Below are 16,324 nucleotides of genomic sequence, written 5' to 3' on the forward strand. Positions count from 1 at the left end.
ACTTCAACCGCGTTCCATCACACTAATGAGACCGGCTTCAAACGTGTCCATGCTTTCTAGACTTGCCCGTTTGTCTAAGCGGTTGGGAAGTGGGGAAATGAAAAGCGCATAATGTTGCCGTCGAGCGCTTTCATACTTCTAACACTTTATTTCTTATAATATTTATCATATTTTTCGCGCAGATTATTGTATTGTATTTCATTGTGATGCCGTATTATATTATCTCCATTCCCATTTTTCATTGCTAGAACAATGAACACTTAATTTTCAAGATGCTTTTTCCTGACAAGTCATAAATTATTGCAATTAAACCAACTGGGTACCTACATACTTGGTTAATAAGTGTTTATTTACAGTTCATTAGATACTTTTTTTAAGATTCTGATTTTGAATGAATCATTCTACTATACGAGTGCGAGCATCGAACATCGAAATTAAGGCCCTATTACCAGCATTTATGCTTTTTCCAGAAAGACTCGAGTCCATTGATGATAAGGCATCCGTAGCCTCTTTATGAGTTTCTGTTTGAGTAAAGACATCGCCTCTCAAAAAGTGTTCCAATATTTTATTTTTAGTGGAAGAACTCAAGTCTTCACAAGATTATAAAAAGCAATATCAAAAAGTAAATAGTATATTTAAGATGAGGAAACTTAAAGAGTCTTCAACAACACTAATGAAATCAATTCGTATCCCAAAATACGTACCTACTATGCTAGATAGTTCCAAACCCACAGTCCAGTCTAAATTCAAATTTGCCATGCGTTTCCGCCTGAAACTTCCGCGGTCGCGTTTTGTACGTATTCCCAACGGCTGTAAATTTACCATTTCTCCCCTCGCGAGTTTAAAGCCGCTCTAAATATTTTATCAGTTTCCATGTCGTATCGTGCGGCGCCGAGGGGTCTGCCTTTCAGCCTTAACTGCCATTTCAAACATTTATATTCGATTTACACAAGGTTTTTTTTGCGCTCTTTAATGTTATAATTGGTGGGGTCCCGTTTTGATTCAGTTCATTCACATATCCCGATTTAACTTGGTTTATGTTAGGTATTAACATATCATGAAGGTCTCTTCATATCCTATAGGTACTATAGCATTTTCATATTTGATAAATACTAGGTGATTGCGACCTTTGTAATTGCCGGCGGGGTTCAGTTTTCATTCAGCTTTTGATTTATCCCCGTTAACATGGCTTAGTTTGGACATAAACATAAAGCTTTTTATATCCTCTCTCAGGGTTGGTTTATCTGCAATGTGCATGTTCACTGCGGTGTTGCGAACTAGTTAAACTTAATCTCGCTGCGATATTTGGTCTGGCGGGTTTGTTTTATCTCTCGGAGAATTGTGCATAAAGAACACGTTGTTTCGTCTCGAGCTTATGTGCTCTTGTTGGTGTACTTGGAACTAAGTGATGTTTTGATTGTGGGACGAAATTGATGTTACATTTACTTTGTTGTTGTTCTGAATATAGTTATTTCTATATCTTCTTTAGCCGTATAAAATATAAAGATAATCGATACATTAGTGGTAATATTAAGGTTCGCTACATTCTGTCTCCGCAATATTTTGTGTAAACTTCATAATTTTTTTTTAATTTATTTAGAACATAAAGCTCTCACAGAATATTATGTAACCTCTTAAATAAGGTTATACATTAAATTAATTTAAGATAAGCCGTACATTATACTTTATGCTTAGCTTAACGCTCTCCAACTCTCCATCACTTGTCTCCGCAGTGTCTCGTGTAAGCCTGGGCTTATCGCGAGGGATTACTCAAACACACAGTAGTCACAGTACCTATTCCTCTCACGTGCTCACAATGTTTCGTCTCGTAGCCTTATTACCTACCTCTTTGTTTCTTTAAGGACACCTGGACTAGTATTTTTTGAAGAAGATATATGAGCTTAACATTCCCAAAATCTACTTTCTCTACTCTACAGTCTACTCTGACTTTAAACGCTCTTGTGTAACCCTGGACGTATAGTGATTACCCGACCCCGACCTTTCTCTAACCAATCTTCCACTACCAATCTTTTAATTTTTTACCTTGTTGTTTAAAGTCTCACGAAGTCCATGGTCTCTTGAAGTAGCTTATGTTTCGATATTTTAGTGACCCTAACACTTTCTGAATTGTCTCCACTCCGTCTGGTGTAACCCTGGACTTATCGCCAAGGATTACCCAAGCCCACAGCATTCTCCTCACGTCTCGTGTCGCCTTATTACCTCGCAACTATTCGGGCAAGTCGAACCCGAAACTGCCTAAACGACGATTTATTTTCCTACTCAATTTTTGGGACATACGGCAACATGGGAGGGGGAGCGTTGCGTGTTATGTTCATGGTGTTTTTGCAAGTACGAACAACGAAGTTGCGGAAAGAAAATACTACGTGTATGACGCATTCGCGTAGGTACTTATTTGAAGAGTCGACAAGTGTATTTTTGTTGTCGATGTGTTGTGTAGACCAGCTAAATGATGGCTGATAAGAATGATAAGAAACGAATGTTGTTGTATGACGCTATTTAGTATTTTACATTTAATCATTATATTTGCGCAATATAATCTTGCCTTTGATCATACACATACGAAGCACTAGCAAATAAGACAACGACACTTGAGTACCTACTCATGTTGAATTAATCCATGCCACAGCTTAGATGAGTCAGGCAACTGTAAGCCCGCACTGGCCCGCAGTGATTAACGGTTCCAACGGCCCGTTCCTATTTATACATTTCGTGATGATCAGTACAATTTCAATTTCAATTTTATTTATTCAGTAAAGATAACACGATCTTATATTTGTTAGTACATACAGACATTGTTCAACAATCCTGTCCAACAACCAACAAAGGATTCAGTCCTCCACAATGCGTCAGCGGTCACGGACAAAGACCTGAAAGACCTTCATGAAACAGCATCAAAAATAACGAATCGATACTCGCATTTTATCGTTACAGCTAGTCACGCGAGCATCGGTTCCGTTCCAATCGATTCATTTGGGCCTGACTGAGGGTCTTTAAATAAACATCGGCCAGTAATCGCTTTTCGATTGTCGCCCGCTGAAATATGAAGTTGCCCATTAAAGGTCTAGGTCTTGTCGTAATGAATATTTGCCGCTTTTCTTGATTGAAATAAACTGCCTCGAGCATTTTCTTGTGAGGAATGTCTTAATGAAGAAGAATGGTCGGGTCGGCGACTCGATAAGGTTTTGTTTTGCTGTTGCCGTACTTGCGGTAGGATTCCCTTTTTCCGAATCGAAACCAGGATTTTCGCAATGCGTAATAGTTATCTTCTATGTTATGCCATACATTTTGTTTTAATAGTCGTAGAAGTGAGTAAGAACCGTCAGGGGTCATTATAGGGTTTATCTCTAGACTTTTTAAATTTGCAAATGGGCTTTATCTCCTCGTGGCCCCGGCGGCGGCTAGGCCTCCCCTAACTTTTATGTTTCCTCACAGCACACCGGCGCTCGGCACCAGTCAAGAAACCAGTCGGCAAACCAAGGACGAAGCAACCAAAGAAGGTCAAATTTATAAGTAAGTGTTTGGTGCAACGCCTGTAATATTAACATGGGTGCATTTGGATGAAGGTTGAATCAATACTGCTCTTTGTGCCAACAAGCCTGAAGCCTATACACACGAACATGCCTCATAGCTGTATAACGCAGTTGTTTGGTGATGTTTTTGATTCACTGATCAAATATTCATGAAGTTCTGGTTTTTGCAAAGAAAAATAGAAAATCGTCCTTTTAATGTAAATAATGTATATAATGTTTGTTTGTATTTCTCTATGTAAGTGAACGTAATATTCTTTTGGAGAAATAAATTCTTAAACCATTAATGTAGTTTATCCGCTTATGGTATCAAACGTGTATAAATTAAAGCCGCAGCTGTGTGTATTTTTACCTCAAGAAAAATACTTTCTTGGAAACTTAGCTATAGGTATACATTGTCATTGATAATCCCCAATTCTAACTTATCGAACTGAACACAAGCGAATTTTCCTCTCACGAAGCTTATCCAATAGCGAGTATAGCGACATAGTCGATACCTTCATTGTGGACACAAAGGCGAATACGTTTTCGATATGCCCTTGGCTTCGAATAGTTTGCTTAGCTTCCGACGCGTCAACAACGGGTGTGGGCGCACCTTTCTTCTGAACAAGAAACAAACGACGCGTCATTTCATGTTTTATATTCAATAAAGAATTCGCAGATTCCCAAGTTTTACGAGTTTTCGATCTAATTCAACAGACATCGCGTATATCTTTAGTTTAGTCACCTAAGTATATAGTATACGCCATACGGTGATGTCCTTATGAGTCATCCTGGAAGGGCGGCTTCCCCCTACTCGACGGGCTTACACGGCACTCTCTCAGGAATTACACGTATCAACGCTATTGTTCGCACTTTCGCAGAAACAAAAGCGGGCTAGAAAAACCGCCTCGAGAAGAAAATTTCATAAAACAACCGAACTTTGTTTACAGTCATGCTCATGACTAGCCGTGAAGTCGCAAATTGAACACTGTTTGTGTGTGTTCTATTTATTACTTTTTATTAGACTCAATTTGCGAGGTGATATCCTAGAAAAGAACCTGTAAGCCGACCGCGAAGATCTTCGTTCGTCTATTTGTCTCTCTATATATCTAGAATATTATGCAAGCACGGCAGATAACGACATTTCTATTTTCAATGTCCGCGGTAGGCCCTCTAAGGGTTTTGGACACAATAACGATATTACCTAAGCCAAAAATACATCGACATTCTTAGAAAATTTTCATAATACTCCCCGTAGTTAAGAGTTCACACTGTAACTCAAAATGACGTAAGATACTACAAAACTCACGTAATCTACCTAATCTTACGTCCTTGTTTCCTAAGTATGAGTAAAGGTTCGGCGACGTTCGGCCTTGAGTATAACGGTAATTTACGCGGCGGGGACATTCTCCCGGCTTTTAAAATTACCCCTAAATTATGTCGGGACTTAATTAAGTGCGGGATAAAGGGGCGTTTAAATTTGACTATGATGCGCGGATTTTTCTAAATTGCAGCTTTAGGGGTGATACATGGTGTTTTATGGGAGTTCTTGTTTGACATTATGTAGGTTTAAGACTTGTTCTTGTTTGGGGATGATAAATTGATAATGTTTCTTTTAATGGTGCTTGACATGTACCTAGTATATAGAAAAAAAAAAGCGGCCAAGTGCGAGTCGGACTCGCCCATGAAGGGTTCCGTATTTAGGCGATTTATGACGTATAAAAAAAAAACTACTTACTAGATCTCGTTCAAACCAATTTTCGGTGGAAGTTTACATGGTAATGTACATCATATATTTTTTTTAGTTTTATCATTCTCTTATTTTAGAAGTTACAGGGGGGGGGGGACACATTTTACCACTTTGGAAGTGTCTCTCGCGCAAACTATTCAGTTTAGAAAAAAATGATATTAGAAACCTCAATATCATTTTTGAAGACCTATCCATAGATACCCCACACGCATGGGTTTGATGAAAAAAACATTTTTGAGTTTCAGTTCGAAGTATGGGGAACCCCAAAAATTTATTGTTTTTTTTCTATTTTTGTGTGAAAATCTTAATATAATGCGGTTCACAGAATACATGTACTTACCAAGTTTCAACAGTATAGTTCTTATAGTTTCGGAGAAAAGTGGCTGTGACATACGGACGGACAGACAGACAGACATGACGAATCTATAAGGGTTCCGTTTTTTGCCATTTGGCTACGGAACCCTAAAAACGACTGGGACCATCAATGAATATCACAACGCCATTATTCTCTTGTTATAAAGAAGGTTTTTAGGGTTCCGTAGCCAAATGGCAAAAAACGGAACCCTTATAGATTCGTCAGGTCTGTCTGTCTGTCTGTCCGTCCGTATGTCACAGCCACTTTTCTCCGAAACTATAAGAACTATACTGTTGAAACTTGGTAAGTAGATGTATTCTGTGAACCGCATTAAGATTTTCACACAAAAATAGAAAAAAAAAACAATAAATTTTTGGGGTTCCCCATACTTCGAACTGAAACTCAAAATTTTTTTTTTCATCAAACCCATACGTGTGGGGTATCTATGGATAGGTCTTCAAAAATGATATTGAGGTTTCTAATATCATTTTTTTCTAAACTGAATAGTTTGCGCGAAAGACACTTCCAAAGTGGTAAAATGTGTGTCCCCCCCCCTGTAACTTCTAAAATAAGAGAATGATAAAACTAAAAAAAATATATGATGTACATTACCATGTAAACTTCCACCGAAAATTGGTTTGAACGAGATCTAGTAAGTAGTTTTTTTATACGTCATAAATCGCCTAAATACGGAACCCTTCATGGGCGAGTCCGACTCGCACTTGGCCGCTTTTTATAAAGAACTATTTCTATGAAACTTACAAAGAGTCCCATTTATTTTATTTTTTCTGTATAGAGATACGGACGTTGTTGCCCATGTAGGTATCTGATATAATGACGCAAAATACTGAATAAAAAAGACTTAAGTAGTGTTGTGAAATAGATAGGCTTCAAAAAGAAGCGTAAAAAAATACGAATATTAGACAAACATAATTATAGTATGGCTCTTCTGAGGTGAACTTTTCGCTTCGAACGTTAATCTATTTTCTTATATACCTCCTTACGTTTTATGTACCCAAACAAATTCTTGTGAGTCTTGTGACACTATGAATAGAACAAAATCCCGATCGAAAAACCATAAAGTTTTACGTAAAAACATTCCACAAAGAAAACCATTACACGGACAGGACCCCAAACTAACCTAAAGGGCCATAAGTTTATTCTACCCGCATTTAAAAGTAACGGGCACGGTAGCGTCCGATGGAGTGGAGAAAACTGCCTCTAATATGCACGTAGGGCATTTAGTTTTAATGTTATGCTTACGAGTATGACTCGTTTAATTCACATGCGCATGTAAAAAGTTGAAACTGATATGTCCTAGGATAGCAAGATACCTATACTTACCTACGTTACATCCCTAGGTGAACATCCCTACTAGTATTATAATAGCCAAAGTAACTCTGTCTGTCTGTCACCTTCCCACGGTAAACCGATTAAAAATGTTGGTAAGGAAAGGAGATATTTAGTTTGAGTCAGGGAAAGGGCATAGCCGGCATAGGATATACCATGCTGCTATCTTTGACTTTCAAACCAAACTTTAGACTGATGGCTCTCATACGCACAAACGTACAGTAGGTAGTTTCCTATATTGGCTTAATATCTATATCTTCGTAAAAGTTTGCCGTCAGCATCTAATTCAGGAACAGCTTAACAGAGTGATGGTTCTACATGTAGAACAATCAAGATTGTATTAGATATGGTTTTGAACGTGAATTTTAGACTTCTGTCTATATTTGGAAAAGTTATCCGAGAGGGCGGATACCTACTTTTGGCGCGTCGTTGGATCGTCTGTAGGTCTATGATACGAATCTAATACCTTTAAACGAGCAATTCTTGTTTATTTATTTATTTATTTTTATATATATATCTAAAGAGGAGAGCATTTAATTTTAGAATTCCTAGTTGAACGACTATCAAATAAATGTTTCCTTTTGTACCTAGAAAAACCGGCCAAGTGCGAGTCGGACTGGCGCACGGAGGGTTCCGCACCATCAACAAAAAATAGAGCAAAACAAGCAAAAAAAAACGGTCACCCATCCAAGTCCTGACCCCGCCCGACGTTGCTTAACTTCGGTCAAAAATCACGTTTGTTGTATGGGAGCCCCACTTAAATCTTTATTTTATTCTGTTTTTAGTATTTGTTGTTATAGCGGCAACAGAAATACATCATCTGTGAAAATTTCAACTGTCTAGCTATCACGGTTCGGCCTGGTGACAGACGGACGGACGGACGGACGAACGGACAGCGGAGTCTTAGTAATAGGGTCCCGTTTTTACCCTTTGGGTACGGAACCCTAAAAAAAAAAAAACATTTAAGACTCCTGCACTCGTGTTAACCATTAAACAATTCGGACAGGAAGAAACCTGGCCACGTGCCCAAGTGCACTCCAGACTAGGGCTCCCGGTATCCGTGTTACACGCCGAAACGAATACCCGTGTTCTTAAGCCCGGCGGTGCTAAGAACACGGTTTACACGGAACCGCCGGGATCCGGATACGTCTCCAATAAACGTTCCCAAGACACGTTTCTCAGATACGTATCTCCGTTTACACGGGTACTTAACACCGGCCCGAACGGATCCGAAACAGGTTGATCCAATCAATGCTCTAGGTCTGGGTATGTAAGGTCTAATATTGAATGTTGACTTCAGATGAACTCGTTAGACGTACGATTTTTTTTAATTATTTATAACTGTGTTGATATAACATATTTAGCCAACTATACAATATATTAATCGAAGTAGGTGTCCCTATCCTATATTGTCTACTATTTTTAATTTTAAACCTACTCGTCCCTAGTTTAAATTAAAACCTTCATTTTTTACTATTATTGCTTTTAAGCTAACATATTCATTATTAATTACATAATTAATATAATTATATTTCAATCAATGAAATACATTTTATACATGTATAATTGTGTAAGTAATATAGTTTCGTGAAGAATAGATGTGCAGACAAATACTACCTATATTAGTTAAAAATAACAGTTAAGAAAATAAGTATGTATTACTTTGTGGTTATTTCTTCTTGAAACGGGCGACCCCCGCGCGGGCAGCTTTCTCGCGCAGAGAATTGCAATCACAATCCAGCGCGGGAACGCTGCTTGCGTATTGGGCACCCTCCCGAGGGCACCAAATCTTATTATTATCAATTTACTGCTGAGCGAAAACAGCAAATCTGCCAACGACGCAAAAAAAACGTACACACAAGCGGCATTCGAAACACAGGATTTCACGCGAGAACCTTAAAAAGAAACCCATGCTACCTTGGTTACCTAGCGATTATATTGTTAAGAACATTAAGATAGATCTCAAAATTGCTAATCATTCATGTTCACTTGGGTGACTTGGGTCACTTTCACACGAGTGTTCAGGTAATAAATGCCGGCCGCTGGTGTTCCATTCATTAGAACGTGTTGTTTTCCAATACCCTTTTGTCTGATATTGCCGAAAACAAGTAGGTTCCCAAACCATTATCAGAACTGCCACAACCAATTATAAGCTTTATGTCGGTGTAATAAGGTGAACACGTCTACACAAGAAATTGTAACAAATGCAGCGGTATATACACATGATTATTTATAAATTTTTACATGGTTTACTATAATACTTAATACCTAGATGCCTGGCTTACGTAAGTTAAAAAATAGTACGATTAAAAAATATACATTTCTTATTGACAGAATATTTATTCGATAAAATATACCTATTCGAGAAAACTCACACATACATTGTAGGTAATATCAGTAATATGATTGACAATTGATTGAATTTTAATTATAATTATACTTATAGGACTTATATCTACAGATTATTAAAAATAAAAGAACTGTTTAATAATGTGCAATTGGTAAGAATATTGTATGTGTTACCAGATCATGCATGGCCAGTTTTTATCGTACAGTCTTCTCTTTATACTCTTTATTGCTTTTATTTTTTTATTACTAGCACTTTATATTTATTGCTATCAAGTTATATAATAAACCATAAAGTATTAGTATTTGAAGTCTTATATAAAATAGGTAGGTATACTTACTGTATTTCTAATTTTCTACTCGTATTGCAACATTGCAAGCAAAAACTACCTGCTCAGAAAAGGGGTTTGTAAACCGTTTATTGAATTTCGACTCTATGAACCACGAAATAAGATTAAATATGACAGAAACTTCTCATGAATCTTTTGTCTATTCATTTGTAGCTCTTAAGTACCTACGCCGGTTCGTTCCTTCGCTACTCGTCAAGAACGTGTCCGGAGCCACGGGTAAATAAGATCCGTTTCTTCGAATACCCGTTTATCCGTGGGAACGGATCTTAATTGCACGTGTCTTAATTACACGTGCGGAACGGGCCAGAAAACCGTGTACGAGTTATTCGGAAACGGGTATTCGAAACGTGTAAACGAAACACGGACTCGACCGCGAGCCCTACTCCAGACTCATTCGTCTCTTTAATCCATTTCCTAGTGACTATTCATTCAATTTACTTGTTTTCTCAGCGGAGATTATCCCCGGACAATCGAGGGGGATTTAAAATGCACGTTTCTGCCCCAGTTGTCCCTTTTTACTTATTCATCTTTGTTGCAGCCCCTTGTAATTTAATTTTCTTGTGCCTGTTTTGTTGGCTGCATTGGCAGAGTTAAATTAACCGGAAAGTTTCTGGAAATGTTTGTTTGACAAGAAATTACTCGGAATAATTGCACCCATCACCAACTTTTTGGATCTACTCAAATAACTCAAATTTGTCACCGAGTTATTGTTATCTTCTATAAAATAACAAGATAACAATAACATCTGCATTTTTTACATCGTTATTAATTCAGGTATAAGATGTGTAATACGTTGTTAACGCTATTATTAACGAAACTCCAATATTGATGCGGTGCTAGATGGCCTAGATGTAAGCGCCAACCGCTATCGCCATAAGGTACCTTTACCAGTGGAACTTCACAATTGAATATTTTAACTGGTCCGAAAAATATTCAAAATACAATGGAATATCAAGGCCTTTTTTGGGCAAAGGCCACTGTAGGTTACAACAAAATCTAGCATCACTCCATCAGGTATACTTCGGTTCAGGGGCGCGTTTCTGAAAAGCTAGTAACTTGTAATAGAAGTGGATTTCACTTATTGACAGCTTTTGTTAGAAAGGGGCTTTTGGTATTCAAAGTTACAAGCTTTTGAGAAAAGGGCCCCAGGTATCGGGTTAGTTACATTTTTAGGAGACTATGGTTTCATAGAACTCTTTTTCATGCGAACAGGTTGTCCATAATAAAGCGGATTTACATTCCGAACGAAAACAGACAGTTGACAGTTAGTAAAAAATCATACAAATCACTTTTTGAAATAGGTCGTTACTTTGTTACCAATAGGGATGATGACACATGTTAAATTTTATAACAAAATCTAGTAAAATAGATAGCAAATGTGCAATTAATCACAATATTGTGGATATTAAAATAATACAAAAATACAGCACTGTAGTTGATGAAAGTTTCCATATTTAAGTTTTTTTGACTTCCAAAAACGAGATAAGTAAGGATACCATTCGATTCCTTACATTTTACTCAAAAAAAGATTGTATAGCAACTATTATATACATAAATGCAATATTTTACCGGCAAAAATGCAATTTTCTTGTTTTGGCCATACTTCAAGATGGGATCTCAGTGACCTGTCAAGGTCACTGAGATCCCAAGGTCAAGCTCAAGGTCACGTTCACATATCAATTTCTTAGGAGCGTTTCGCGAGTGAAGTACGACCGTCGGACTTTGACTGTAATTTCTGACTTTTGAATTGCTTTAATGCAATGGGTCCCATATAGATATTTGATCCTAAAAACCATCCTGAGCGATTAATACCATAAATGAAAATTTGTCATCTAGCCCATTGTCCTGATTTGATACATATTGTCAACAGCGACCGAAATCCGCTGCCAGGAGATGTCGAAGGGCGGGCTGGCCTACGAGGTGATCCTCGCCGAGCCAGTCGGGGTGCCCGTGCCGCGCCGCGCCGACTCGCCCGAGAAGACCCCTTCTGTTGAGGAGATACAGGAGAAATTGAAGGCTGCTGAGGAGAGGAGACGTGTGAGTACACTTTATATTTACCCGAGAGTCGCTACTACCAGTACACTGACTCACTCGAGAGGTCTTCCAAACCTAGGGGTATAACTACAGGCTATTGCGGAGAGCGTACGTGTGAGTAAGGTACGAGGACTGACGTAATCCTCGCCGAGCCCGTCGGGGTGACACAGTCCAGGAGATACAGGAGAATTTGAAGGCTGCCGAGGAGAGTAGACGAGTACACTTTATATTTACCTGGGATTTACACCCTGGTATATGATTCACTAGAGGGGACGTCTGCAATCGAGCGAAACTGCAGGTTACTGCGGCGTGGATACATGAGAGTAGGTAAACTTCCTGCGTTTGATCCTGATGATTAAGCTCTAAACCGATGCCTTTTCAGGCCCCTTTTCGGCAACAGAGTAATCCTCGAGAGCGCTGGCAACCGTATACGCCATCAGGAACACAATTCATTCTTCAAGTCAAAGTATATTGCATTGATATTGTTTTTCTGTACAGTGAAAGTGCTTCCCCGGTTGGTCTACTCCAGATTTGAGATGACATTTATAAATATACACCATTCGGAACATAAAATAAAAATCACATTTCCATTCCAGAGTCTGGAAGCCAGCAAAATGGCCGCGATCGCCCAGAAGATGGCCAAGATCGAGGAGGCGTCGCGGTTCCGCAGCGAGCAGTCCAACAACTTTATCGCCAGCACCAAGGAGGCGCTTGACGCCAAGATGGACTCCCACGAGGAGAAGCGCGAAGCGTACATCAACGAGCTGCGGGCTCGGCTCAAGGACCATCTCGAGGGCGTCGAGAAGACAAGGTCAGTAAACTGTGCAGCACGAGAGACGTGAGGCCTATATCAACAGGCGGATCCACATCGAACGAACTGCCTCGCGCGTAAATTGCCGCTGTAAGCAGTTCGGTCTATGTAGTCTTGCCTCGGGCAAGCCCACTGTTCACGTCTCCACACTCACAGACTGAACTGCATTGCGCGGCAATTTCCTCGTGAGGCGGCTCGTTCTGTGTGAACTAAAGTCCCGAGTAAAGGACATGAGAGAAATAGGTACTGTACTGAGAATCACCGTTAGAACGAATTAAGGAGTCGCCAAACGAAGAGTCTCGAGGACTTTAAGACTTCCTACCATCTCGCTATACAAATATCTAAGTTAATGTCATCTCTGTCTCTCAAATATAGTCTAATTGTTTTATGTAATTTGCCCTTGGTTAAAGCCCTCTCTCAAATGGTGTTGTCCTTGTTGCTCAGGTTGACCCTGGAGCAGCAGACGGCCGAGGTGTACAAGGCCATCGAGGAGAAGATGAACACGGCGGCCGCGCAGCGCGACGAGAACATCAAGAAGATGCTCGAGCGCCTGCGCGAACATGTAAGTCACACTAACTACCTTTTTAACACATTCAGTGACGAAAACCCCACTATCGGGTATTTTATGATTTCGTTCCCAGGCCGGACTACCCGATAGTCGGGATCGTGGTACTACAGCTTTATATGTCGAAATTTTTGTGGCCTGGCGCGGATGTCTTGTCTGGCTGGGTGGCAATGTGTTAGAAAAAGACAGGAAAGTTCGATTATCTCGAAAACCACGAAACTTTTACTAGACCTATAAGTGCATTTTCTGGACCATCCTAAGGCCTGTCGGTGGTTACTAGGTTATCCATTAATTACTGGACACCCATATATCATTTCTGAATTAAGTACTTTCAAGGACACTTGACATCATTCCGATTTTGGTATTTGACAGGTAATCTTATACATTGATCTGTGGTCCGAATTCAGATCTATTCCCATGTGAATGCACACGCCAGCTTAGCAGCCGAATATTGCACTGTTGCAGGGGTCGGTAAACCGTGGCTTTTCTAGCCACTCAAAAGATTAACACTCGGAGTTCCTAAACGACTGTTGGCGATTCCTACCACTGGTGATTTCTACTGCGATCGGCTGTGTTCAAAAGTTTATCGACCCCTGCATTATTAAATGTTTGCCCGTTGTTGTGTGAACTAATTATTCCTACTCAGCTTTACTAAGGCGTTTGACACTGTCATTATCGTTATCTGTATATTTGACGTCGTGTTTTCTGTATTAAACTACGAGAAAACAAAATGATCTGCATTTTAATGTATTATTACTATGGCGTCGCACAATATCGATGTTAGTTTTATAAAATCATCCCTTGATTGCCGGCGTCTCCACGGGCGCCACTCTTGGCCCAATTTGATTAAACGTCCGCTGGCAGCCATTACCCATCCAATAAGTTACCGGAGATGTTTTAACTACGTTATAAGGGGAGCTTCGCCCGTGGTAGCCGGTAGGCAATGTTTATAATTTCACTGCCATTTTGTCATCTGGAGAGAAAACAGAACATTTTTGCATTTTAATAAGTCAGTCGCTTATCCTTATTGGAAACAGGTGGGGTGAATCACAAATCAAAACCTTGACATCAGTTTTAAACAAGAAATTGTTTCAAGAAAAAGTTGGCATGGAAAGCTCTCTAAAACATGTTCGGAAACGGCCTCATTATGTTTTCTCTCGGCAAGCCTCGGCCTCGCAACTACCTCGTCAACAGACCCTTTTCGTCTCTCGGCAATAATTATTATCCTAAACTATAGCCGTATCACTTACACTTACTTACTATATACTTAGACTTTGATATTTATTAGCAAAAAATGTTCTGGTCTCCATACAAGGTTCGAAATTATCCAGATAATTATAGTCGTTTTGATAATTTTCGCGATAAATATTCTGACGATAATTATCAGGCATAAAAATCACGATACTATCGCGATAATTATCAAAATAATGATCCTTTCGAACCCTGTCTCCATATCGCCTCATTTGAATGTCGTCCGCTTGGGCCTTGTGCTGTAGGAGGAGCAGGTGCGCAAGGTCCGCGCCGGCAACCAGGAGCGCTTCCAGCAGCTCGAGGCCTCCATCCAGGACAAGCTGCAGCAGGCCGAGGAGCGCCGCCTCGCGCGCGACGCCGAGCAGCGCGAGAAACGGCGCCATCATGTAAGATTATCTGTATTTGTCTTTTAGGTCCTCATTCTTCGTTGCGGAAGGAACACAGTCTTCTAGGAGCCAAGGTATGTCCAGATCATTTGGGAGACCTCCATCCAGGACAAGCTGCAGCGCCTCGCCCGAGACGCCGAGCAGCGCGAAACGGCGGCATCATGTGAGATAACAAACTGCATTCTCTTTTAGGTCCCGTAAAACCTCCCAACTATACTCCAATACTGCAACTATGGCCCACCAGTTTAAAAGGAGATTTAGTATCAATACCAATGTTCCTTTTAGTTTACTCTTGAGTTTTTTCTTTCACTTATACACATACCTTGCCTTAGAACTACAAAAAATACAGTAAAAGACACACCTGAATGAAAAAAATACAGTTAATTTTAGACCTTAGTTGGGAGCTTCGGACAATAGTTGGGAGGTTTTATGGTCCTCATCCTTCGGCTTAATCGTTGCGGAAGGAACACAGTCTTCTAGAAGCCAAGATATGTTCAGATCTTTTGGAGAAGTTCCACCCGAGACAAGTTGCTGTGGTCCAATGACCGGTATAACCCCTTGATAACCTGATTTACCTTTTGCCCTGGAAAAACCTATCAGACCAGCATCAGCAGGAAAACTAGGTTATGTGCCAATTTTAGCTACGAAAATCTCCGCGGGTGGTAATGAGCTGTGGCAGTTGACTACATGACCTCAGGTGGAACTGCAGAGGCAGTTAGGCTTTCTCCGAAGGCGTATAACCAAAACCTCCAAGCACAGGACAATAACCGCGAAAATCGAAGTTCGCAAATTGCGGGCATCTTTCTCTGTCACTCTAATTACGCCTTCATTGGAGTAAAAGATCCCCGCAATTTGCGAAATTCGGTTTTCGCGATAGCCCATCAGTAGGCCTTAGCACTACGGGCTTTTGGCATCGCAGCATGAACCATCAATGTCAATTTTGATTTAGGAAGTTTGAGTCAGACAACTGCAGCTAAGATCACTGTCGACGCTGTCTAAACCAGTCCACAGGGCAGAGCAGACTCCACAACACAGGTACACAGCAGAACAGCAGAATATCATCCAACATCAACTTGTTTTTTTTTCTACCAAAATTATATTTTGACGAGTTTTCATATTCAAATGCCTTTCGATGTTTCAAATGTAAGTTCTCGATCGAATCTACTTACTAAAAAAAACATACAAGAGAAACCTCGATAGGCCACAATCAACAACATATCATTCTCATCATAATTATTTAAACATTATTTTTTATTATTTTCCCTTATTTTTTGTAACTCACCCCCCATCAGAACGCTAAGATCGAGGAGGCGCGCTCGACCGTCACGGCCAAGGTGGAGGAGATCACCAAGGACATCGAGACCAAGCTCAGCGCCGCCGAGCAGAAGCGAGAGCTGGAGATACAAAAGAAACTCGCCTTTGTTAAGGAGGAGGTAAGGTGCACATTGCTGTGGCTTTCCACCGTGTTCTTTTAACCTTTATGGCTCGTTTAGACGGGGCGAGAACTCGTATGCGAGTTTGATTACATTGCGTCGTTTGATCGGTCGGCCGAATTGATGTAACCTCAATGGTCCGCAATGTATCTAAAATCGTATG

The 16,324-nt window shown here is 40.0% G+C and overlaps 1 protein-coding gene across 4 annotated transcripts in view; it reads left to right on the forward strand.

Moving 5' to 3' along the window:
• The window catches only part of LOC134648344 (stathmin), a 60,470-nt gene that overhangs the window by 27,852 nt on the left and 16,294 nt on the right, over positions 1-16,324 (forward strand). The window contains exons 2-7 of one of the 4 annotated variants that reach the window (XM_063502857.1): positions 3,454-3,531; positions 11,552-11,718; positions 12,312-12,526; positions 12,971-13,088; positions 14,588-14,728; positions 16,021-16,161. In XM_063502857.1, the coding sequence (XP_063358927.1) occupies positions 3,454-3,531; positions 11,552-11,718; positions 12,312-12,526; positions 12,971-13,088; positions 14,588-14,728; positions 16,021-16,161 (860 nt within the window). The remainder of the gene's footprint in view (positions 1-3,453; positions 3,532-11,551; positions 11,719-12,311; positions 12,527-12,970; positions 13,089-14,587; positions 14,729-16,020; positions 16,162-16,324) is intronic. The other 3 variants (XM_063502860.1, XM_063502858.1, XM_063502859.1) reach the window with 3 other exon arrangements.

This window comes from Cydia amplana, chromosome 5 (genome assembly GCF_948474715.1).
Source record: "Cydia amplana chromosome 5, ilCydAmpl1.1, whole genome shotgun sequence".
In the NCBI taxonomy this organism is placed as follows: domain Eukaryota; kingdom Metazoa; phylum Arthropoda; class Insecta; order Lepidoptera; family Tortricidae; genus Cydia; species Cydia amplana.